The sequence below is a fragment of the Eleutherodactylus coqui genome, chromosome 6, assembly GCF_035609145.1.
Source record: "Eleutherodactylus coqui strain aEleCoq1 chromosome 6, aEleCoq1.hap1, whole genome shotgun sequence".
NCBI lineage: Eukaryota > Metazoa > Chordata > Amphibia > Anura > Eleutherodactylidae > Eleutherodactylus > Eleutherodactylus coqui.
In genome coordinates, this window is record NC_089842.1 from 194,697,016 (window position 1) to 194,723,765 (window position 26,750).

Genomic DNA, 26,750 nt, shown 5'->3' on the forward strand with positions numbered 1-26,750 from the left:
TCTGTTGGAACAATACTTGTATTATAACTTAGTGGTTCATAATCACTGTGTGTTGTACAAGGAAGGAGAGATTCTACCACAATGATAAGGTGCCATTAATGAACAGGCAATAAGCGAGTTATCTGCAAAATAGCATCCCTATGGAGTTGAGTTATAAAAGTACTGAAGACATGTGGAACATTCTAAAATTCTTATTAAAAACAGTGAACAATGAGAAAATTGCTTAATTTGGAATTCAAAACATTTAACTGAATCTATAAAGACCTTTGCGCGCTGTGATATATTAGGTCATAATAAGCATGTGTAATTAATTATATTATTTTATTTTCCATTAGGTCCCTATCAGTGCTTTACATCCTACTTCTTCTCATTAACAGTCATCATTAAAGTAAATGAATGTCTTGTTTTGTGGAGGTGGACCAAATACTGCAATGAAAGCTGCCCTCTTAGGCAGAAAATGGGTTAATCCAACAGAGACCTGCCATATTTCCCATATTAACCTTAGTTTTTACCTCTGCACTTTCCACTGTTAACTCTTTTGCACATACATTCTAGGCTTTCTCAGTTCTCATACTTGACTTTTTCATGTTCACATGCTCTTCTCTTCATTATCTTCTTTGATTATCTTCATTCATGCTCTTCATATCTGTTCTGGTCATCCTAACTTCCCCTTCTTAGAACCACACGTATTATATTTCCTCTATTGTTATTTGATAGGTAAAATGTTCTCACTTTTGAGTCTCACTCTGCTTTACTGTGTCTATTGTCATTAACACATTTTCATGTACTGCCTCAGAGATGAGCCCTGGAGCCTATATCTTTATATTTGCTTGAAAGAGCCAACATAGGAGACATTTTCTGTCTCCTTATTACCAAGAAATGCAAGGCTTATACTCAATGGTGATACTGATTGCCAAGCATAGGGCAATTTTTTACCTATACCCTGTTTTATACCCAAGGAGTCAAAGGGTTTATCCGTTTTTAGTTTCTCATAAAGAGCAAATGGATGAAAACCCAAGATGCTGTGCGAGAGGAAGCATAGACAGGAGAGCATTGTACACAACACTGCCAACTCCACCTTTCTAGAGGATGCAAAGAAAAGGCAGTTACAGGTTACAGGTCCTTGTTGGTTTTGGATCCATTTAATGGTCTCTGAAAGAAAAAAAAGGGGATTATTAGAACTTCAATGTACCCAGTAAGTTCAAAAGATTGACATTTATAATGAACATAAAAAAAACTTTTTATAAAAATTTAAAAAAAATAAAGCACCTAGTAGGAGTTGTCATTTTACTGCAAGCTTGGCATGCAGTTACATCTCAGGCAGATATGATTAGAGTTGTGGAATGATTAGATAAATGGTCTTGCCACCCAAGACCCTAAACATGGTTCCACTTTTGGCCTATAAAAAAGTTCTCAGAGGCTACTTCTGTGTTTAGTGACCTCTTTTCCTGCTTGTGGAGAGCCTGTTGACCACTAGATGCCTCCATGATGCAATCAAAGAGGTTTTGCCTAGTTATCAGAGTTTGAGATGGCGTGCATTACTGGAAAGCAAGAAGCTAGATAGTCATACCGACGAATTGTCTGCCACCTAGGTCTTACTTACCAGACTGTTAGGAGGTGTTTGGACCAGTGGATGCGTGAGGGAACACAAGGTGACTGGGCTCAGGATGCTCTCAACAGACCACCAGTAGAGATGATCGTCTGATCATCCGACAGACATGGGCAACTCCAACTTTTTCATTATCCGCCATCCTGAGACAGATGGCACCATCGTTACAGGTCTCTGAGTCTTTTACAAGCACTTCCAGGCACTTGGTTAAAGGAGATTTGGTCTCACGACGCTCATTACATGTACTGCATTTGACACCCACTGTCACCTACATTTGCAGTGCTGTCATGAAAGATGCAACTGGACTGCTATGGAGTTGTTCTCAGAACCAAATACAGGTTTAGTTTTGACACTGACGACAACCATGTTTGTGTCTGGAGACCTTGGGGTGAGCGCCTCAATCCTGCCTTTACTGTGGAGCAGCCCACTGCCCCCTGCTGGTGTGATGTTCTGGGGGGGCCATCACATATGACAGTCGGTCACCCCTAGTAGTGGTACGAGGGACAATGACAGCTCAGCGATATGTTCAGGACATCCTGCAGCCACATGTGTTCCTCTCATGGAGGCTTCCAAAAGGCATTTTCCAGCAGGCTGTCAAAGAAATGCCTCCACAACACTGTCTTCAAGGGCTCAATTTTCTACAATAAATCATCCTTTTGCTCTGATATATAATCATTTACTTATATTAACGTTACAATCACACAGAGAAAGTTTCATTTCATTCTGATAACTGCCTCTAGGTGCTTGATTTTTTCTGACAATGGGTATACATATATATATATATATATATAAGAATAAGGTTTTAACAAGTTTTCCGCGTTTACGTAAATACAACCTAGGGCCAGTTGACACCACGTTCAGACCTCCGTCCCTGGGTTCTGTCACAAGTTTCTTCCTGGCTTATTGTAAATGGCATCCAGACTAAAACCTGATCTGAACCATAGACTTCCATTACTAAAATGGAGACCAATAAAAAGGGCATTTGAGCAGTGCTCCATTAATTTCCGGCATTTCTTCCAACGTAGTGGACTATGATATTTTCTCAGACATGAGTGCCAGAAACAAACCAACTGGCCCGTTGTCATTGTACAATGAAATGTTATCTATCTTTTTAATATAGTTTTGTGTAAAATATTTCTGTTTACTGTCAATGACTTGCAAGGACTGAAAACCCATAGTTATAAACCTAATAATTCTCACGTTTGAGAGTTTGGCACAATTGTATCTAGATGATTACTTATACTGGATACAATAGCAGCAACCTGTCAGCACTGTATTACAGGATGTCTACATTGTGAAGAATAGAAACAAAATATATAGCAAAGCTGCAGAATTTTTAGAATTTTTATATATATACAAAAATCAAAAGTCCCTTAAAAGCGAAACTTCTCTCCTGGACACCCAAAGATGGCTGTAATTGGCTATTTCCCATATTACTGTTGAAACGAATGGAGCTGTGAACGAGCATGCATGCTGTAACTCCATTCATTGCCACTTGCACCGCACAAACTTCAGGCCCTTTTACACACAACAATTATCACTCAAAATTTGTCCACATGGCCGAAAATGAGCAATAATCGTTACATGTTAATGTGGGCATTGTACACTTTTCATTTGAATTATGGATTTTGGTTCACTTAAAATCCATCGCTTAGCTGCTAAAAAGACTGAGAAAATACATTCCATTTGAATGTATTTCGCTCATCTTCCAATAGACTGCAGGATGTTCTCCTTGCGGCATGTGAACTGCAAGGAGAACCTACTGCAGTCCACTAGCAGTGAGGAGAACAATGGAATGTTTTAGCAGCTGTTTGCACAGCTGGGCATGTGTTTAAACACACACTGCACTCTGCAAACAACTCCTAGAGGTCCTTTTACATGCAAATGAAGATGATAAAGTGTTAATGGGCTAACAATTTATGCAAATAGATTGCTAAATCTTTCAAACTTTCAGTCGTTTGAATGATTACCTTTGCGTGTAAAAGGGCCTTTAGACTTCGACGATCTTTAGATGCACCAGATTTATGACAGGGACTCTGCTGAATTATAAATTTGGCATATCTTTAGATCCTAGGGTTTCTGGGCATAATAAGGATGCTTAAGCCTGACCATATTATGTCTATTAAAATCTGGCAATAAGCAGCAACACAGCAGCATAGGCTCACAAGCCACACGGGGCTCCAAAGCTATTGGTTGGGAACCACTGCCTTAAAGCTTACGGTGGATTCTCAATAGCGTTTCATCTCTGGTTTGGCTTTCTGTCTTTGGGTTCCATCATTGGAGCAGAGAGACATAATAAAAACTGAATTAGATGGATCCATTTCTACGACCATTGATTTCAATGCGGTTTTTAAAAACAGAAAGCAAATGGCAATCTTTCTGTTTGTTTTCATTACTTTAGGCTTTCATTTTTCAAATGGAACCCAGTCTGGAGCACTATTTATGCCATCTAAAAACTGGAACCATAACGTAACGAGAGCAAATAGAAAGCTTTCCGTTTGCTTTCCATTATTAAAAACACCATTGACATCAATGGTGGTAGAAATTGATCCATTTAATTCTGTTTTAATTATGTCTCTCTGCTCCAATAATGGAACCCAGAGACGGAAAGCAAAAACAGAGTTTAAACACTGGTATGAATCCAACCAGTAGCTTGTACATTTTTTGATCAATTGCAAAAGTCTAACCAGAATAAAGTAACTATTGGTAAAATGAATACCCACACAACATTTTTCTTTTTATGCAGTACTGGGAGTGTGATAGTTGCTGATAGTAAGCTCTAATAAGATGTGAGCTTACATCTTAAGCTGGCCATACACCTCATATACTTCTTGCCCCCTAGTTCACTTACACAGCCCAATTGACAAAAGAATAAAAAATGTTACGGGTCTCAGAATATGGCAACAGAAAGAATTTTTTGTTTAAGGAAAATTTGTATTTACTTTTTAAAAATACAAAAACATTACAGAACTATATAAATTTGGTATCATCATAATTGTTCTGACCTATAGAACAAAAGTTCGTGTCATTTTTACCCATCAAAAATGGAGCAACTGCATTTGTATTTATTTCTCCCCACTTAAAAATTTGTTCATTATACGGTACATTAAAAGGTACCTTTAAAAGATACAACTCATCTTGCAAAAAACATACAGCTTTGTCAATGGAAAAATTAAAAAGTCATGGCTCTTGGAAGGTCGGCACGGAAAACAAGAATAAAAAAAAATGATAAATCTCTGGTCCTAAAGTGGTTTTAAGCTTCTCTAGTGGTCTAAAGAAGTGGAGGGTCTAATGTCACTAATACCAGGGCACTAAATAAGGAGACTATACCATGGCAGGCTGCTGTACAGCTGGGCAACAAGCTGCCACCACTATGCACAGTCTCTGAATGTGGATTCAATTCAAAGGATGGAAGAAGCCACAGTGACATATGCACTACACATGAAATATCCCCAACAACAGCATTACATTCAGCACCTCCACCAGTAGGAAAGCTATGTCACAGATCCCTCTGAACAGTCATGCCATTACTTACTATAGGCCTTCCTAGAGTGCATTCTATTACTAATAAGCCTATAAAAAGAAAATAAGTTTGGTATCATATTAGTCAGTTGGACAAAGGTTAAGAATAGATTATTTTGTTTCTCTTCAAGATAGCTATAATTTCATATGCCTGTATACATGTTCATGTATCTGAATTCAGTTTCAATTCACCAATTCTACAGCTCCTTCCAGCATTCAGTTATAGCAGCTACTTCAATCACTATCTTAGATTTATGCCCCCAACGCCCGCAACTGGCCCATGCAGGTTCTTGATTTTCACCTGCAGCTCTAGCCAACTTCTGCCTGATGAGTAATATAAAGAATGCAAGCAGCCCTCAGATGATCTGGATACATGGGCCATAGATGAGTGGCACTGGCCTGTGGACCTAGCTGTAAGATCACAACCTTTTCTTAACCTTCCATCCTTGATACCTTGTCCTTGGTGTGTAAGCGCAGCATCCTGAATAGCAGCATGAGTGTGGATAACATGATGCTTAGGGGTATGTAGAGATTTTCCACTCAGACCAACTTCCTGAGAAGTTAAAGTCACCACTGCCAGATAGGGAGATGCAAAACTGTGCAGCTATGAACAACCGCACAGTTCTATCATTGATCAGGCAGGGCGCCTTACCAGATTATTACGAAAGTGGTCAGGAGGGCCTGGTGCTGCCAGGCCCCTGGCTATTAGATGTTGCTACTTTTTAAGCAAAAAAATTTTCTTGCTAAAAAATGCATTAACAGTTTGAAAATACAGCGTATATTTAAGTCGGTCATTGATTTTGTATTTATTATAGTAAATAATGTAACAATTTTAAATGTATACTGTCTTGGTATTAAAATTTTTTAATAAATGGTACTTTCTGTGCCAGTACAGTTAACAACAGTAATGCTATTCTAATTATAACTGCTAATGAGCAATTGCATATTCATGCTTTGCTTTACTTACTGTGTCTATCATTAGATGATATTTAAACGAGCATTTATCTTTTTGTCACATATGCAGATGGTATATCCTAACATAGGAGCTAATCCTTAATTACAGTAAAAAAAAGTTGGAGATATGAGCCAATGGCTATTAATCTTTTTTTAGTGATTTGGAGCTTTAATGAATTGAAATGGAGTTATAAGTTTGCAATATGACTCATTCCCATTATGTATTGTTAGTAAAACATGCCATTTGGGTTGCAATTGCTTAAGAATATAAAATCTGAACTAATAGATAAAACCACAGTATTGACATATGTATATACCTACCTTCTGATGCCCTGTACCAAGGCTTGCACCACCTGCTGCCATTGTCCTTTGATCTCTGACCCTTTTGTGCAGTATAGGCAGGCTAGAGACTGCAGGTTTCGCAGAACCTTTGCCTTTAGGCTCAATGCGAACTTCTTTAGTGGAAGGCAGTTTCTTGTAGGAGACTTTGTTGTTGGCTCCTTTTGCAGCAACAGTTGAATGATCCTGAAATTTCTGGGCAGGAACTTTATTCGTAGATTGTTGCCCTGAGATTGTGGGTCTGTTCTGAGAGCTCCTAGCAGCAGTATCTTTTACTGGCAAGACTTTTAATATTGATTGTGAGGATGTCAGCTTGGAAGAACCTTTAAGTTCAAAAGACTCATCACTTGTCTGTTCTTTTGTCTCTTCTTCTGGACATGCCTCAAACATATTCTCTATTTGATCTTCTGTGGATTCCTCTTCTGGCATCGGTGGTGTTGGAACCCTGGCTTGTCCACTAAGCTCTCCACAATCACTGTCATGAGAAGAAAGAGATAAGTAAGAGTAGAAGTCACCTCTTTCAAGCTGTTTGCGAGAATGTTCCAGCACTTTTTCCCTGATCTGTGCCCCAGTTCCTTGCTTCTGGCCATCTTGTGGTGATGATCTGTGGAGTGCATTAGATGTCATGCCCAGAATTTCCTTTACAAAGTCTTGTACAGAACAGTCTGGACTGCTAGACCTTTCATGTGCAGAGCTGTGACAAGAGCAAGACCCTTCATATACTGATCCTGAAACAGCAGAAGTTTGATATTTTTCAGATTGCAATGAACTATTATCGAGCATATCCACATCAGCAACTGAATCACTCGTAACCCGTAAATTACTCTTTCCTTTAAAAGATGGCCCTAGTTCACGGGGCTTGTGGAAAGCCAATGCAGGCATGCTTGGAGGATGAAGTTTTTCAGTTTTGGTAATTGATATTGACGGGTATGGGCCAGATTTTATTTTTTTTTCTGGTATGATTCTTTTGGTCAGACTGTCTTTCATTGTAATTTCCCTATTATTAATGTTTCCGTTCTCCATATCATCTACTAGCTGAGCTGAGTTCAGCAATGTCTCTACACCACCTACTTTTGTCAAAACCTTGTTAGTATCTTTTTCATTCCCATTGCTTTCTTTCTGTCTTTGTAGAGAAAACTGCAAACCTTTCTCAGATTTAGGTGTTACAGAAATGTCTTGTACTAGTCTTTTCCTTCTTTCTCCTGGAAGTAAAAATGAAGGTCTAATCCAAGCTTGCAACTCCCTTCTAATAAAATCCGACCCTAAAGGCAGATCTGTGCCATCACCAGCTTCATCTTCACTTCCCAAACTAGAGTTTGGCTCTTCAAGTTCCTCTTCCTCCTCTTCCTCAGTTAACGTGAGGGTGGAACTCGACAGTAAGTCACTATCATCTTCTTCGTCAGTGCAAGCTGAGGTACAAGACACATTAACAATCATGCTTAGATTGGCGTCACCTTCCTCTCCTCCCAAAGAACGACTCAAGTGCTTGCGGAAAGAGGCATTGGAATTCAGCAACCCTAGTCGGCCTTTTAGCATAACCATATCCTCAGATCTTAGTGAAAGTTCCTCACTGCTACTCAGTTCTGTCAACTCAGAACCAACATCTTCATTTCCTGATGATTCTTTATCTTGTGGAGAGTGCAGACCAGTAAGTGATGCCTTCCGAGAACTACTCCTTAGAGTTATGTCATCAGAAAGACTACGTTTCAATTTCTGTTCCGATGGGCATTCAATGTCTTCTAATCTTTTCAGTAGGTCCAAAGTACGCTTACTTAATTCTTCTCCTGGCTCACTACCTGGAGTAACATCAGCTGAACCTTGCTGACTAAATAGGTCTTCATTGCTCTTATATGAGGCTGGCCAGCTTTCGAGAGACACACTACGCCTCAGAACTGCAGACTCTATAGCTTCACCAGCTCCTGACAGAGATTCCAGTGAGGATGAATAAGGAGGAGAGTTTTCTGGACTCAGTACTTCAATCAGGTCCTCAACAGCATCTACTGGGCTATGGTCTTCTGAGCTTGCTGTAAGCATTGTTCTGTTTGTATTAGTTTGACTTCGAAGTCTTTGGAGGCAAAAACTAGGCATTAGCCTTTGAGTCTTTTCCAGTGTCACAAGTTTCTGTTTATCAGCTTGTGATTGTGAAGAATCAAAAAATGTGAGATGACTTTGTGGCTTTGTTCTAGAATACTGTATATGTCCAATTTCTTTACTCCCAAATTGCGCCAAATCAACATTCTGAACCAAGCATCCTTGTGGTATTTCCCCATCGAGAGATAAGCATCCTTCTGAATTGGCAGCAGTTACACCTTCTCCACTTGCAATTCCACTTTCACTCTCAGAGTGGGCACACGAGTCCTTCTGATGTTTTATTGGATGAAAATGAGGAGTATGGGGAGATCCACTAGCTAGGTCTGGCAAAGATAAAAATGGAAACCCTTGTAGTAGAGAAAGAGGGAGAGGTGCTAGGGTGCAAGATTTCTTGGACACTTCTTTTGATGAAGGATCTAGGTTTGTTCTGAAAAGCTCCATATCATGCACGCTGTAGACTTGGTACACGGGAGGTGTTTGGAGTGAACTTTTCTGTTGATTTGTATCTGAAATACCTTCTCTTGAGCAATGTCTTCCACCTGAAACAAATGTTTCTGCTTTTATCTGCTCTTTATCCTCATCATCACATATGGTCTCAGTTGTGATATCAGTCTCATCCCATTCCAAGGCTTCCTCACTATGACTATTACGTAAGTCTGCCCAATCAGGGTCCACCAGTAGATCCATCTCCTAAAACAACAAAGTTTAGAGGTTACTATAATGTTCAATTCGCTTATTAGACTAGTATTACGCAGATGTCATATGTATCGATAGCTTTAAAACAGATGACTCATAATGTAATGAAACAAACTACCCACATAGAAACTTGCAGTGCTGTATTCAGTAATTATGCTTTGTCAGAAGTAAAGCAAATTTGTGCAGTTGGTGTGACAAAAACCATTCAGCAGCCAAATGTAGTTTGTCACAACAGCTATCAGAGACCTTGTGACCACTAAAAAATTGCTAAAAGGATGCTTTGTAACCCATGTTTGCTACTATTTTATTGTCTAGTGCATCTAACCCAATAAATAAAGTTTGTAAATTGTTTTGATTACAAATATCTTACTATTTATTGTCTACAACTCCTACGCAGAACAGTTCTTCAAAAGACTGTAACTATGGAGACATGCAGTTATGTGAAGGGGTGGTAAATACACAAAATAACATTTTTAATCAAAACAAAGTTATTTATTTTCTATTATAGATGTATTGGACAGTAAAAAATGACTACAAAGGTGGACATGCCCATTGAAGACACAAAACATACCATATTTTCATGTGTACAATGTAAGACAATAATATATCATGTCATAGAAATAGAGCTTTGTGCCAAATCATATCCATCAGAAATTCATTAAGCTGCCATGGAACAGCCTCCTACCCCCTATCATGAATGAAAGGGAACCATCTGATTGAGGTCAACGAAGGCAACATTTCTATACTTTATTAGCAGCAGAAACCCTACGAATTGTTTGCTGTAATCTAATACTTGCCCTGGAGTGAAAATAAATCAGTTGAATTAAATAATTTTTAATCTGACAAGCCATAAAAAGAACAGAAAATGAACACAATAGCTCTTAATTTCCAAACTCACTTGTTCTTCACCCAGTTCTCTCTGAAGCCGCCTTTGCCACTGTGTACTCTGCATCACAATGGCCTCCCATCTCCTCTCTAAATTGACACTCAGAAGTGGCAGGTTGGGGGCATCATGTTGTGGTATCTGGTCCTGGAGGTTTAGAAGATGGTGACATAATCGCAGGATGGATGCCACACCACGCCTACGCAGCCGGAGCTCAGAGCATAGACTCTGTAGGGAAAGACAGATATATCTATGTGTTACATAGTAGTGAAATATAAATCAATTATTGCATAGTATATGATATATAGTATATATATATATATATATATATATATATATTACATATCATGTTTTAAGTGCTTATTTTTAGTATTCATCTCTACTGTTTATCTAGTTCTTCCATGAAAGCATACGCGTATTTCCATTGTCTCTTCTCAAAGCTTTTGAGGCACACCTATTGGAAGTGTGTTACATACTGCACCCTTCCCAACCTTACTGTACACACAGTACAAAATATAAAGGGCACAAAATATGAAGTTCTTCCCTGTGGAATGTCCCAAGCCAGTTTATTTCACGTAGAATGAATAACGCTGACTTATCTTTGTAACAGAAGCGATAAACCAGGTATGGGTGAACTCAGTTTATCAGATTTGCTTAGAACTTCCTTATAAAAATAATTGGGAGAATGCTTGTTTAGGAGCATACTAGCTTGTGATTTTCAGAGTCTTATTTCTCTTATATTAGAAAATAGGGGCTAATATAGGGTTCTTGCATGACAGTAACATATAGTAGCTCCATGCTTTGTAGTATGCCCAACAAAGATGGTGTGAATCTTTCACTCATCTCATTCACTTACTTTCAATTATTGTATGCTTTCTTTTTCACACTTTCCATAATTGTGATAGCAATTAAAGGAACGGTCTCAAGAAAACTATTGCCCATATGCCCCATTAGAGCAGAACAGAAAGCTACTCCTGCTTTGGCTGATCTAGATCGACAATACATAAACTGTAAAATTCCCCAGGATATAGGATTGTATAGCTGGTCAGATGTTGATTGAATATGAAGGACTTACCAATTGTTTTGTTACAGAATTTTTGCATTTAATGAAGATCTTTCCTATTCTATTTTAGCTTTAAAGGGATTTTCCAGGCAATTGTTATTAATGACCTATCCTCAGGATCAGGCAGCATGTACAGCGCAGGCAGGGGAACACTCTCCAAGGCCTTTGCCAGCTTTATGGCTCCCCAGCAAGACTGTGTCACCGCTCCCCAGTCAAGGCTGAGTCGGCGGGAGCACTGTAAAAGGATGGTGAGGGAGTACGTAGCTGATCGCACGACCGTCCTCCGTGACGCCTCTGCTACCTACAACTACTGGGTGTCGAAGCTGGACACGTGGCCTGAACTCGCGCTGTATGCCCTGGAGGTGCTTGCTTGTCCTGCAGCTAGCGTCTTGTCAGAGAGGGTGTTTAGTGCGGCTGGGGGAATCATCACGGATAAGCGTACCCACCTGTCAACTGACAGTGCCGACAGGCTTACACTCATAAAGATGAACAAAGCTTGGATTTCCCCAGACTTCTCTTCTCCACCAGCGGACAGCAGCGGTACCTAAACAATACATAGGCTGCACCCGTGGATGGAAGCATCGTTCTCTATCACCATAAAAAACAGGGACCTTTTAGCTTCATCAATCTGTGTATTATATTCATCCTCCTCCTCCTGAAACCTCACGTAATCACGCGCGAGAAAAAACGCGATACAAATCCGTCCGTCTGGGGACAACTGCGGATCCTCATAGGAGTATATTGGCTGCGGTCTGGGGAGGACAATGTGCATAAAATAACGTGCTAGAAATTCCGTTCGTGTGCAGGCACCCTAAAGCGTTGAAACTTGCACCTGAACCAATTTTTATTTCAACTGGGCTGCCTCCAGGCCTAGTTACAACTTAAGCCACATTAACCAAAGCGATTAATGGGTTTCACCTGCCCTCTTGGTTGGGCATGGGCAATTTTTCTGAGGTACATTAGTACTGTTGGTACACCAAATTTTTTGGGCCATCGCCTACAGTGTAATCCTAGTAATTTTTATGGGCTTCGCCTGCACTCATGCTACAGCAAGGTGTGTGGGGTTGGCCTACACTTTTGCTACATAAATGTAACTGGAGCCTTGTCTATACTGCAAATACTGAAATGTGAAAGAGACTGTTATCTCCCTAAACTGCTGCAACGGGAATGTTACTGTGGCCTGTCTTGACTGCTACTACTACTGAAATGGAACTAATACTGTGCTCCCCCTATACTGCTGCTTCGGAATTGTTACTGTGGCCTGTCTTGACTGCTACTACTACTGAAATGGAACTAATACTGTGCTCCCCCTATACTGCTGCTAGTGATATGTTACTGGGGCCTGTCCAGACTGCTACTACTACTGAAATGGAACTAATACTGTGCTCCCCCTATACTGCTGCTTCGGAATTGTTACTGGGGCCTGTCTGGACTGCTACTACTACTGAAATGGAACTAATACTGTGCTCCCCCTATAATGTTGCTAGTGATATGTTACTGGGGCCTGTCCCTAATGCTACCGCTGAAATGTTACTAATTCTGGGCTCTGCCTATACCGCTGCTAATGCTATGTCACTGGGGTGTGGAAACGGAGGCTTCCCAAAGACATGATGGTGGCGAGGCCATTTCCCACCAACGCGGTTACTGTTAAGGTGCATATAACCACGGACACGTAGTGCCTCAAAAACATCCCCCTCCTCCTCCAACAATGAAAACATTCTAGGCAAATACCTTTGCATTGGTCCGTCTGGTGGCAGTCCAAGAATTTCACCTTTACCGACACAACAAGAGAGCCCCACCACCATCCCCCCGCCACGGCCCACTTAATCCTGGCCACATTCCGAAAACCAACTAAATAAAACCGTGCTACTAGGTCCACAGTCGCCACCACATTCCCACCAACGCGGTTACTGTTAAGGTACATATTACCAGTCTGACTGGGGCATGCACTGTGGGCCGTAGCACACCTGTATTGTATGTGACGTTAGCTCTGCTGAGCAGGGCACTGCAATGGGATACATTTATGTACCGCCGATGGGTTCCAGGGAGCCACCCATGCTGTGGGTCCACAGGGACTGCACATTACGGATTTGTACCTGCCAGTGTCTACTTATAAAGAACCCCAGTCTGACTGGGGCATGCAGTGTGGGTCGAAGCCCACCTGCATTAAACCTGACGTTACCTCAGCTGTGCTGGGCACTGCAATGGGATTTATTTGTGTACCGCCGGTGGCTTCCTGGGACCCACCTATGCTGTGGGTGCACACGGAGTTGTAACTGCATGTGTCTACTTATAAAGAACCCCAGTCTGACTGGGGCATGCAGTGTGGGCCGAAGCCCACCTGCATTAAACCTGACGTTACCTCAGCTGTGCTGGGCACTGCAATGGGATTTATTTATGTATCGCCGGTGGGTTCCAGGGAGCCACCCATGCTGTGGGTCCACAGGGACTTCACATTAGGGATTTGTACCTGCCTGTGTCTATGTATTAAAAACCCCGGTCAGACTGGGGCATGCAGTGTCGGACGAAGCCCATCTGCATTTAATCGGACATTACCTCAGCTGTGCTGGGCAATGCAATGGGATATATTTATGTACCACCGGTGGTTTCCTGGGACCCACCTATGCTGTCGGTCCACACGGAGTTGTAACTGCATGTGTCTACTTATAAAGAACCCCAGTCAGACTGGGGCATGCAGTGTGGGCCGAAGCCCATCTGCATTAAACCTGACGTTACCTCAGCTGTGCTGGGCACTGCAATGGGATATATTTATGTACCGCCGGTGGGTTCCAGGGAGCCACCCATGCTGTTGGTCCACACGGACTTCACATTAGTGAGTTGTACCTGCCTGTGTCTATGTTTTAAAAACCCCAGTCTAACTGGGGCATGCAGTGTGGGCCGAAGCCCACCTGTATTTAATCTGACGTTAGCCCTACTATCCGGGGCACTGCATTGGGACAAACTACAGGAGCAATACAGCGCTAATGCGACGTGCACAGCTACACTAGCATAGGAGTCCACCGTAGGCCCGCGATTGCTGAGGGTTTGTGCACAGGCCTATGTCCTTGGTGCAGTGAAAGTCCGCTTTCTGCCTAGTATTGCTGAAGCTGTGGGCCGAGGCCTATGTCGTGGGTGTGGTGCAAGTTTGCCATGTTTGGCCGCTCAGATCAATTTTTTGTTCATGTCTTGGGCTTCCTAGGACCCCCCTATGCTGTTGGTGCAAACTTAGTTCCTATCGTGGTGTTTGACCTGTCTGGCACAAAGGCACTGACTGACTTGGGTAGAGGGCAGAGCGCTGACGGCTTTCCCCTTGCAGTGTGGTTTGAGCTATGCGACACCTTGACAGAATGAATACTGTGTGGCACATGGATTCCCCATTGCTATGCCCACGTTTGCAGCTCCTGATGGAGGTGGCACAGGATTGGAGTTCTCATTGCTTCTGTACAGCATTGTGGGCTATCGCCCTGCCCCTTTTAAAGAGGGTCGCTGCCTGGCCCTGCCAACCCTCTGCAGTGTGTGCCTGCGGTTCCTCCTCATGGCAGACGCACTTATGAATAGACATGAGGATGGTGTGGCTATGAGGCCAGCGTGTGGCATGAGGGCAGCTGAAGGCTGCGCAGGGACACTTTGGTGTGCGCTGTGGACACTGGTTCGTGCGGGCGGGGGGGGGGGTTGGGCAGCATGTAACCCAGGAGAAGTGGCAGCGGAGTGTCATGCAGGCAGTGATTGTGCTTTGTTGGAGGTAGTGTGGTGCTTAGCTAAGGTATGCCTTGCTAATGAGGGTTTTTCAGAAGTAAAAATTGTTGGGAGGGGGGGGGCCCACTCTTGCCGCTATTGTGGCTTAATAGTGGGACCTGGGAACTTGAGATGCAGCCCAACATGTAGCCCCTCGCCTGCCCTATCCGTTTCTGTGTCGTTCCCATCACTTTCTCGAATTTCCCAGATTTTCACAAATGAAAACCTTAGCGAGCATCGGCGATATACAAAAATGCTCGAGTCGCCCATTGACTTCAATGGGGTTCGTTACTCGAAACGAACCCTCGAGCATCGCGAAAAGTTCGACTCGAGTAACGAGCACCCGAGCATTTTCGTGCTCGCTCATCTCTAGTCACTAATACCATGGCTGATCGGCTGGGGTCTGCTGCTCAGGACCCTGATTTATCAGCTGTTTAGGACCCTGATTGATCAACTGTTTGGGCACTTTCTGTCAGCACACAACACATGGGGTACAGAGCAGAAGCAAATAGCTCTGACCTCTGTGTAGTGGCCGGCATCGATAATTACAAGCACAGCTGTCAGTGATTTCAATGAGAGCTGCACTTGCAATTACTAGTGCCAGCCACTATACAGGGGTCGAAGCTATCTGCTTTCACTTCGTACCCTGCAAACAGCGGAGCCAAGCTGATCAGATATTGGTGACTAGAGATGAGCGAGCCTACTCGGCCACGCCCCTTTTTCGCCCGAGTACTGCGATTTTCGAGTACTTCCGTACTCGTGCGAAAAGATTCGGGGGGAGCCGTGGGTGAGTGGGGGGTTGCAGCGGGGAGTGGAGGGGAGAGGGAGAGAGAGAGGGCTCGCCCCTGTTCCCCGCTGCTACCCCCCGCGCCGCCACGCCGCCCCCCGGCCCCCCCCCCCGAATCTTTTCACTCGAGTACTGAAGTACTCGAAAATCGCGGTGGTCGATCGAGTAATTACTCGAAACGAGTAGGTTCGCTCATCTCTATTGGTGACCTATCCTGAAGATGGGTCATCACCATTTGCCTGGAAAACTCCTTTAACTGTTTGTTTATGATTTTAATGAGGGGTACGTTATCCTTTACTTGTGCTTACTATTGAAAAATTACACATGCTACATATATACCTTAAATGAATACTAATATCACAGACAAATTACTCAAATAAATAAAGAATTGTATGTATTTTGGGGGAAAAGAGGAGCAAATTAAAACAGTGAAGGTGAAACCATGAGCAGTCAAAACACGTAATGGCATGTGATGTTACAGTATTACTGTGTGGCCTCAAGCAAACAGAACCTTAATTTTACATAGAAATAAAATTAAAATAGCATAAAAGCACATAATAAGAAAATATTACTCTACTTCTTTTTTCTTCAAACTGTATATTTCTGTCTAATTCCCATCAAGGCAGACATGCTAATCCTGGAACCATGGCAGTGAACAGGTTAAGTGTCAGCTACTGGAGAACCAAGAGAGGCCCATCAATATGATTCGTCTTACACAGACACCAAGTCTGACAAATAGGGCGATTAAAAGGCCACTGAGAGCCATCTCTCTCTGCCAATTATCACCATGTATCATCCCTGGCCCAACGAGGGAGGCAGAAATATGGCCTTTTAAATGGCACTATTAAAGTGTTCGCTGATAATGAAGCACATGGCAGGGCCCTAATCACTGCTCACAAGGGAGAAGGACCCAAGTAAGTGTACAGATCAGATGGAGCGGATGGAAGGGGGCAGGGATTCAACAGTGATATAACATGAATAACGTAGATAGAGTATTATCACACTGTATTAGAGTATACAGTAAGTCTGATATAGTATACCTGCCCCTGCAAGAGACAATAAGAGTGTATGTATCCGGAGATATAAGCAGATTTAGAATCATTCATAATCATTGCTGGGGTAATTATGTGGATAGGAAAGTCATTAGCAAATACAAGATTTGCTAGCATTTGTTAATCCTCCATATACTGTAAGAGGGGGTTAATTCTTGCACTGCTGTTGTGCTAGTTATGCTGAGTATGGTACTATGACTTTTACGAGAGGGCGGAAGAGAGGAGCGGCACTCTGAGCGTGAAAAGCTCAGGCCGGAAAATGGACCTAAGGTGGAAAACAGAAACCTCAGAGTCTGCCTTGCTCCAGCTCCCTTTTACCTGACCACAATGGCCTGTACAGATACATTATAGGACTGAATATCCCAGTCCCTGGTAAGAACTTAGTAAAGCCCGTGGAACTATTGAGAAAACCTGTTATATGGGAAAAAAAACTTGTAGGGACTGAACCAATAACTGTTGGAGGACAGAAACCCAGAGACAGGAATTGGACGGTTATCCTTCTTGTTTCAATTAATTTCTGCACTTCTTAAAAATTCCAGATATAGCAGTAATGTCAACTCCTGGATCCTTCATAACTTACCCTCCAAGCTTGCAGGTTGTAGCCACTAGCAGGGGTATATTTCCATACCTAGCGTTCCCTGAACCATTGTGGCCTGAACTGGGAGGCGAGTCCCTGATAGCACCCCTTCCTGACTATGTGGACAGGGGACCATGATAACATTAAAGGAATTGGGCTTGGCCCTCTTGGTACCAGAGCCTGCAAGGCCTTTTAATCCCAAGAATGCTATACCGGGGACTCCAAAGGAAGGGGAAGATCCCGAGCCTAAGTCTGTACCCTCTAGCAACACAGTACCAATGAAATATGTGGTTGCAGCTATAAGCACTCATGCCTAATTTTCCAGAAGGTAATGCCGTCATATGTTGCCAACAAAATCTGCTATATAAATTGATCTGCGGTGCGGATTTTAAATTTGCTACATGTGAATTTATGCTGTGGATTTTCAGTGTGGAGGGGCTGAATCCACACAAAAATCCGCATGTTACATGTGGATTTAGCTGCGATTTAGGGTTACAGAAAATCCTCTACATGTGAACGAAGCAAAAGGTATGTCCCTATAGGATAGATTTGGTGCTGATTTTGTGCAGATTTTCTGCACGGTTGATCTGCAGCATTTCCGCACATAAAATCTGCTTTTAAAATCCGTGGCTACTATTGCAGATTTATTACAGATTTTGCATTGGTGTATTTTCTGGATATGGTGTGAATTTACTGTGCATTTCAGACTTTCCATTGAAGTCTATTCCCAGCATTTCCAATGCAATAAATAAGTGCTGTGAATTTTCTGCATGGAAAGTCCACTCAGAAAATCCGCAGAAAATCTACCCCATGTGGTCCATAGACTGTTTGCTGGAAATGGCATGAGTTGTGATACCGGCTATAGTCTATGGACATAAGTGGTGCTGTTTCTAAAAAAAAGAAAATCAGACTCTTTTTCTGGCCTTACGCAACATCTTCATGTAATCACGGTCTATGATATCCACCAGAGATTGAACACTGTGTACGGCTCTTAGTTAACTATGGTGTAAATTAAAGAGGACCTCTTACCAGGTGTAAAGCTAACTTTTTTCGTGCCTTGGAGAGATCAATATAGCAATTTCTCCCAAGTGCTTTGCTTGCTGCTGGGCAATTTTCTCCTATGCAGTGCCTATTTAGAAGTCTATGTAGTGAGGGAAAAACAAGATAGCAGATGCAGAAGTTTTCATTTACCAGCAGGATGATGTAAGGTAGGAAACGTAGGACAGACCAAGGACTGAAATTGTAACTTTACTGTCTGGATAAAGTTCTTTAAGATTCAAAGCAGTAATTATTGGATGATGAGTAATACTACGTGGGTTTTATGAAGTGGATGCTTATGTATTCCATTTCTAAGGACTTAGGTAGTTATTTTAAAGGGACTTCATGCTGCCTGAAGCGTGGTCAGCATGACCCTGGGACAGGTATACACAGTGCCCCCATGTAAGTGTCATTCTGAAATGCTGTGGCATTTCAGAGTAAACACACTTTGAGTTTAGCCTGTTTCAGTTGGAAAGTTCTTGAGTCAGAGAGGTGGTCCGCACCGGGTGTTCCCCACCCGCTGCTCCGTTCCCAAGTCAAACAGGTAAACTTCAAAGTGTGCTTATTCTCAAAAGCTACAACGTTTCAGAATAACACTAAAATGGAAGCACTGTGCATGCCTGTCCCGGGTTAATGCTGCCAGTGATTTCGGCAGCATGAACCGGTTACAGGTTCTCTTTAACAATTTGCTTGTATTTAAAGGAGTATTCTGGAGACTGGGCAAAATTTTCAAAATTTCCTTAATATGCCTGACCAGCAAAATAGCGGAGCATACAGGACGTAACAACTGAATACCAATGGAAAAGGGGGGATCGCAGGTAAAGCCACTGCAGCTTTGTAAAACAAGTTATAACATTACATTGCAAAGTTACAAGTTATTACCTTATGAAACATACAACTTTTGCTTTGGATAGCCAGAATGCCCCTTTAATAAGTTAGTGTACTGCACTCTCTTTCTATGGCTGGATTCACACAGTGTCATAGTAATGTGATTCTTAGGCATCAGTTTCGAGCTTTATATCAAGAGAAATCCAAGCTCATTCATTTTTTATGTATTTACTTGTCCCTGCACCTCCTTCTTATTACTATTAGGATACCCATGTAACATTGACACTGTAGAGTCTTTTAACTACAGTTTCTTATATAGTGGTGGACGCAGAAAAGGTCAAAGTGGGCAACCCATTAGGGTATGGGCTTTTGCCACAGCATATCAGAAGGGCCTTTCTAATACCTTTGGGCCAACTCTCCACCCCTTGTTTGCTAACACTGCAGTTCCTCTGGAGAAGAAAGTCGTGCACAGGTTCTTCCAATGTAATAGCACAAGCGATGGGACTGACCAAGACTGGGCCCTTTCCTTCCAAGGGCCCAATAGCAACCAAAAGGTCTGCTTCTATGGTAAGTATGTCCTTGGTTTAAGTAAAATCTAGAATAATAATATGTGATTGGTTTATTTGAAATTAAATAAATCTCAGCACAGTCAATAAAAGTAAATTTGAAATCTCATGTGATTGATTTAATATTGTCCCTTTTAATCGGTCACACAATGAGACCTTTGTAAGAGAAGAAAGCATCTAGAGCATTTGAATGCTATAGACATACCACTCAATGCATAAAGCTGGCAAGTTTCCGCTAGTACAGGGCTCAATGGCCTTGTGACCTCAGCACCAAGACTTTATTACTAATTATAGTGAGAATATCGATCTCTTATAGTGCCTGTCAGCATCACTTACCCTGATACTTGGGCAATGCAGAAGGTGGTAGAAGCTTCTACTAGAGTTATGAACATGGAGGAAATTGTGCTCCTCTCACACATTATTTAATACCTGCGTTACTGATGATTATATTGGGTACAATTTTGTACCATACTTTCTTATTCTGCTTCATAATAGTTACATAGATTGAAAAAAGACAAAGGTTAACCAAGGAATGGAATTGTCATTTTACTATACGGATAGCTGGATACAGTTATTTAAAATGTAAAGTAGTCATTAAGTGAGGATGGGGAGTGTGATGTGGGATGTGGATTTTATAAGGTTTTATAAAGACAAGTGATCAGAATATTTTCTCAATTATCAATAGTATGAGTGTTTTTAGATATATTAGCAATGAAGACACTGTTCACATCACTATTTGACTATATGTTTTTATGTTCCATCACAGGAACAGAAAAACAGAATGCCAAAATCGTCTTATAATAGAACAGGCCCCACCGACTATATCAGGGTCTGTCCAGCTTTTATCATGCCATCTTAATATTCTACACTATTTTGTCGACCATTGAGCCTTCAATGAATGATGTGAATAAAGCCTTAATATGTAACAGATAATGCATATTACTGACTAAAGCGATGTTCATATTGGTGTATTCAGGTGCCTGACAGGGTTTCCAGTAGTTTTATAGTCATAAAAATACCAGAACTTTGAAAAAAACCTGATAGTCCTAGTATTAAGTCAATTAGGCCCTTCAAGATTGGTTGGGATCTGTTCATAAACAAATCTGTCATGTCTCCATTATAAATAGTATGGGTCCATATGAATAGTATGTTAAAGGGGTGGTCTCGCGAAACCAAGTGGGGTTATACACTTCCGTATGGCCATATTAATGCACTTTGTAATGTACATTGTGCATTAAATATGAGCCATACAGAAGTTATTCCACTTACCTGCTCCGTTGCTAGCGTCCTCGTCTCCATGGTTCCGTCTAAATTCGCTGGCAGCTTGCTTTTTTAGACGCGCTTGCGCAGTCCGGTCTTCTCCATTCAGCACGAGCCGCTTCAGTGTGCTCCCCGCTACAGCTCTTCTGCGCATGCGCAGACGAGCTGTCACTGCTCGGGAGCGCGCTGAAGCGGCCATTCTGCACCATCCTCTGTTAGAGGAAGGTGCAGAAACTGGAGCTGCCCAGCGGAGAAGACCAGCCCAGCCCAGCCCAGCCCAGCAGCCCCGAGAAGCCTCCCAGGTAAGTGATGGGTCGGGGGGGGGCTGCCGCTGCGCCGGGCTGCGCCGGGCTGCGCCGGGGGGGGGGGGGGCTGCCGCTGCGCCGGGGGGGCTGCCGCTGCGCCGGGGGAGCTAGCGCTAGGCCGGGGGGGCTGTCGCTGCGATGGGGGGGGGCTGTCGCTAGGCCGGGGGGGCTGTCGCTGCGCCGGGGGAGCTAGCGCTAGGCCGGGGGGGCTGTCGCTAGGCCGGGGGGGCTGTCGCTGCGCCGGGGGAGCTAGCGCTAGGCCGGGGGGGCTGTCGCTGCGCCGGGGGAGCTGTCGCTAGGCCGGGGGGGCTGTCGCTAGGCCGGGGGGGCTGTCGCTGCGCCGGGGGAGCTAGCGCTAGGCCGGGGGGGCTGTCGCTAGGCCGGGGGGGCTGTCGCTGCGCCGGGGGAGCTAGCGCTAGGCCGGGGGGGCTGTCGCTGCGCCGGGGGAGCTAGCGCTAGGCCGGGGGGGCTGTCGCTAGGCCGGGGGGGCTGTCGCTGCGCCGGGGGAGCTAGCGCTAGGCCGGGGGGGCTGTCGCTAGGCCGGGGGGGCTGTCGCTAGGCCGGGGGAGCTAGCGCTAGGCCGGGGGGGCTGTCGCTGCGCCGGGGGAGCTAGCGCTAGGCCGGGGGGGCTGTCGCTGCGATGGGGGGGGCTGTCGCTGCGCCGGGGGAGCTAGCGCTGGGGAGCCGGGGGCTAGCGCCGGTTACCTGCTGTCTGGTCGGCGGCTGCGGGGCGTCTGGTCGGCGGCTGCGATGCGTCCGGTTGCCATGGAGACACAGCTGGCGGCGTCTCGGGAGCGCGCACGTCGGGCTGCAGCGAGCGACGGGGAAAGAGCCGGCGGCCATCTTGAGGAAACTTTTATAACTTGCTGAAACGCTGGAACGGTAAGTACGAACCAGCTAGAAATGTCATTTACAGGGGGGCTTAGTAATGTGTACTTAATGGGGGGGACTGGGCAAAAAAAAAAATTAACTGCTTCCTCGAGACATCTCCTTTAATGCTTAGTGGGGCCTCCTTTCGCCCCATTGGACACTCTTAGTGGTATAGTTTCCACTAACATCTGATATACTTCAGCTGGTATTTCCCTCAATTCATTAAAAATGTCTGGTGAGTTCTCTCAAAGGATATACATTGCCCTGTCTAGAATGGTGCAAGGAGCATTGTTATTGGACAGTTTAACAATGGAAGAACATTCTATGGAATGACAAATCACGGTACCCAGTCTTCAAATCAGATGGATGTACCTGGATGTGGAGGATGCCTGTGGAATGCCTTTTGTCTTAGTATTTTGTCATATTTGTCTCATCACAAATCCAACATTTCACCCTGAACCCTACTGAACATCTTTTTGGGATGAACTGGAATGTCATGTCAGAAAATATGGTCAGCGTTTATTCTCTGGGAAAACTTTTTTATTTATAGGTCTTGACAAGTTGTATTTTTAACGTCAATATTCAGTGTACCATATAATGCATTAGAAGCCTATAACAAATATTTTGTGGAATGGGAAAAAAAATTGCAGTTCCACCATTGTTAAAGTTAAATTTATTACGCAAGCCAGTATGATTGCAGTGATACCATATTTAGGCTTTTATCAGAACATCATTCTGGTCCCCTCCATAAATGTCATACCTGTATTGTCTCATGTGGATGCACTGTGCAAGCTGTCTTGTCATTTTCTGTATGTGTGTAGCACAGTTGCAGCGTCTGAAGGGTTAACATTCATAAAATCATTGCCTGTCTGCTGAATGTATCTATTCGCTTATGTCATGTGGTACGAGTGAAGATATAAATGTGAGTACCTGAGAGCGGGAAAGGAGTTCCATCTTGAGCCTGTGAGTTCCACCTCGTCTACCTGGGTGTGCTAACACAGAGCCGCATAGAAGCACCTTTAGCCTCCATATAGGTGAAGATGGAGGAAGAGGAGCAACTTCCCATAGCATCTGGATAGTGGATGTATTGGGAGTGAATCCCATCAACTGAGAGAGAGCAACTCCAGTTTCTAAACCAGGTATCTATTCACACCACAAGCGGTTTCCTGTGCCCGTTAATTAAGGATCACCGCACAGAGGTACTTTAAAGGCTAGGCCTTTTTCTGAATAAGTATTTCTTACCAGAGTGTATGCAGAGTGACCCCTACCGCCTTTTTCTCCTCCAAAGTGCTCTCAAAACAGGACCGGTGACATATAGATAACGTGGACTATAGGGCCGTATTGATCCTGTGCATCCTCCCTACCTCTGAGATATAGCCTGTAACTACTGCAAGTGAATTGTCTCTAAGGCCTGTTTCACATGAGCGATGCGATATTATTGCGAGAAAATCGCAGCAATATCGAATCAGTGATCCATGCAATATCCTGATTTTGTGTCGCTACAAAGTCGCATGTGGTGCGTGCTTCTTAGGTGTTTCTTAGGTGATGTATTTGTTTTTTTTGTTTTCTGTCTGCTGCTAGGGCTCATTTTAGGGCATTTACAGTAAGATTTCCTACTGTGGTGCGATGTAACGTTTACATTAGAAAATGCGGTGCAACAGAGAATAAGACTCCATAAGGGAACATGGCTACAAAACATCACAAGTCGCAGGAATCTCTAGCAACCAAGCATGGGCTTCACATACAGGTAATTTGAAGCACTTGTCGCATTGTGAAAAAATTGCGTGAGAAAATCGCTCAAGTGGATGCGATACTACAAAATTACTACAAAATTATCAGAACTGTAAACCAATTTCAAGGTACATTTTGTTTCAGGGTCAATGCAATGTGCAATATAATTCCGATAGTTGTTGAGTGATGCTTTAAATGGCCGATAGCGAGTTGCACTCTAGATTTGCATCGCACTCCACCTGTGTGCTGTGCGAGACACCGCAAACTGCAAGTCCTTTTCCTATCGGTGTGAGAAGAAAAATCGCTCATATAAATTAACCCATTGAACAATTAGTTAATACAATGCACGCATTCTGTGCGTCACACAAACACCCAGAACATGCACAATTTTCTTTGCATTTACATAAGCACTAAGTATATCTAAGTTATTATGTACAGTATTGTGCAGTTTCTAGTGGAACGCATGTATCGCTGAGTTTGAGTAACTGTCGAAAGTCTGTAAAATAACACACTGAAAAAGTAATTTTGTAGGTGATTAGTATTAAATTTAGGGGTACACATTTTGGGCCCTTTACACGCAATTGCGCATGCCTTCGCACAACTTTTTTGTGCTATGAACAAGTTTTTTTTTGCGTGTATATCGGCGTATTTTACTGTACACTTTTTGCCCCAGGGCATGTTCATATACGCACTAATTAAAATGGCTAATTAGTTCCAGATGTGTTCTTCTTCCCGCGGAATATTGCGCAATGTTTCACGCATCTCCTTGCGTACTGTGTACTCATTTGCGCATCCACATTAACTTCTATGTGGACCTTTGGTGCGCAAGTGTGCAGAATGATAGAGCATGTTTTATCTTTTTTTGCGCTGCCAAAAATGCGCACACAAAATCCGAACTCTGAAATCAATGGGTTCTATTCGCTGCGTATTGCGTGTGCAAATACGTCCGTGTGAAGGAGCCTTTGCAGGGAGAAAATGAATGATAGCTGAAGGTGAGGGGCAGTTAGTAGCTTACCTGGAACTGGTGCAGCTCTCTCTGGAGCATTTCCTTTTCTCTACGATTGTCCTCTTTCCCGACTCTCAAGCTGGAGTTATACAAAGCTAGCTCAGTATCTCTAAGCCATGATTTCAGCTCTTTGACTCGCTGATCCAGCTGCTGTACCAGATTACCACTCCCAGGTGAAAGCACAGGACGAGGCACGCAGCTTGACAGTGCTTCAGAAAGAGATCTCTGCGGAGAAGAGTAGCAGAGAACAAGAGTGTTACAGTAATCATCAAAGGTAGGTAGACAGAATCAAGAATGTCACATTTAACTATAGACCTAGCAATTTTTTGATGGCTTTAGACCACTGATTAATCCTAGAACGGCATTAAAGGCTTTGGACACATTTGACATGGAAAAATTATCTCTACATATAGTATGCTAGCAGTTACCTTGGGTTGCACTTAGGCTGCTTTCACATCTGTGGGGGGATTCCCTTTTCTGCTCTGTTTGGGAAGCAGGAAAGGGGAATCACCTGGCCAAACGGACCAGTCTTATGATGGAACTGAACAGACCCTGATATTTATAAAGAAGTCCGTTTGGTTTCCGCTCAGCTGCCCTGCATTTTACCAGACAAAATAGTGCTGCATGCAGTGCTTTTTCTTCGGGTAGTTTGTGCCAGATCTGCAATGGAACCTCTGAACCCTAGTAGCAGTGCAGATGTGAAAGTGGCCTTAGCTTCAGGCTAACTTCACACGGGCGAGTGCGATATCAGGCTGTAAATCATGGCCCGATATCGTGCTTGCTAACATGCAATTTCCCTGCAGATGCGAGGCGTTTTATATCAAAATCGCCTCATATCACTTCGGGAAAGTAGCAATCCTAAAAGATGCTCATTTATCAATCTAAAAACTGCCTCCATGTTTAAATACTGAGATCCAGAAACTAAGCAAGGCAGACAAATACAGACCATGACAAAGACTTATCCTTGCGATGCACGTATGTCGCATAATTTGTGTCACAAAATAACTCATCTTACATTAATAACCATCAGTGAGTGTTGATACTTTTGTTACAAACATTTCTGAGGCTGCAATCTATCTCATATATTTGAATGGAGTATGTAAAAATTCGATCCACAACCATGTGGCACAAGCAGCCCCATTCAGATGTATGGAACAGGTTTCTGCCACAGAATATTCTCTACGTCTAGAGGAAAGAAGGTTTCTACAAGAACACAGAAGGGGGTTCTTTACTGTAAGAGCAGTGAGGCTATGGAACTCTCTGCTTGAGGACGTGGTGATGGGGAAATCAATAAAAAAGGACAAGAGGGGCCTGGACATCTTTCTTGAGTGTAACAATAATATATGTTATATCACTGATTACTTCAGAAGGGTTGATGATCCAGGGATTATGACATCTCAGTGATATGTTCAGGACATTCTGCAGCCATATGTGTTCCTCTCATGGCGGCTTCCAAGAGGCATTTCCCAGCAGGATAATGCTCGGATGTACACGGCAAGAGTTTCACAGGAATGGCCTGCCCTGTCGTTAGATATATTGACAATAGGACATGTATGGGACCATCTGGGATGCCAGCTTCAGCAGCCTATGAGTTTGCAGGATCTAGAGGCTCAGTCAAATTTGGATCGATATGCCGCAGGATACCATGCGGAACCTGTATGCTTCCATGCACGTATCACATCTTGATTCCAAGCTAGAGGTGAACAAACAGGGTACTAGAGCCTACATGCCTGCCTGTATCACAGCTGGTATCTAAGTTAGAGGTGGTACAACAGGGTACTAGAGCTTCCATACCCACCCGTATCACATCTTGTATCTAAGCTAAAAGTGGTACAAAA

General features: G+C 43.3%; 2 protein-coding genes and 1 long non-coding RNA gene across 3 annotated transcripts in view; all 3 read right to left on the minus strand.

Annotated features, from left to right (window-relative positions):
• Positions 1 to 296: 296 nt before the first annotated feature.
• LOC136633088 (A-kinase anchor protein 6-like) lies at positions 297 to 9,128 on the minus strand. Its single transcript, XM_066608555.1, has 2 exons — positions 6,407 to 9,128; positions 297 to 1,152 (listed from the first exon to the last, which is right to left on the minus strand). Exons 1-2 carry the CDS (start codon positions 8,954 to 8,956, stop codon positions 1,114 to 1,116), a joined length of 2,589 nt encoding a protein of 862 aa, XP_066464652.1. The 5' UTR covers positions 8,957 to 9,128; the 3' UTR covers positions 297 to 1,113.
• Positions 9,128 to 24,973, minus strand: LOC136633090 (uncharacterized). The gene is made up of 3 exons (XR_010793227.1): positions 24,922 to 24,973; positions 10,110 to 10,322; positions 9,128 to 9,205 (listed from the first exon to the last, which is right to left on the minus strand). It is a non-coding gene; the product is annotated as an uncharacterized lncRNA (long non-coding RNA).
• Positions 24,974 to 25,812: 839 nt separating this feature from the next.
• The window catches only part of LOC136571799 (A-kinase anchor protein 6-like), a 70,058-nt gene continuing 69,120 nt past the window's right edge, over positions 25,813 to 26,750 (minus strand). Inside the window, exon 6 of the mRNA XM_066572426.1 lies at positions 25,813 to 25,833. Within this exon, the coding sequence (XP_066428523.1) occupies positions 25,813 to 25,833 (21 nt within the window). The remainder of the gene's footprint in view (positions 25,834 to 26,750) is intronic.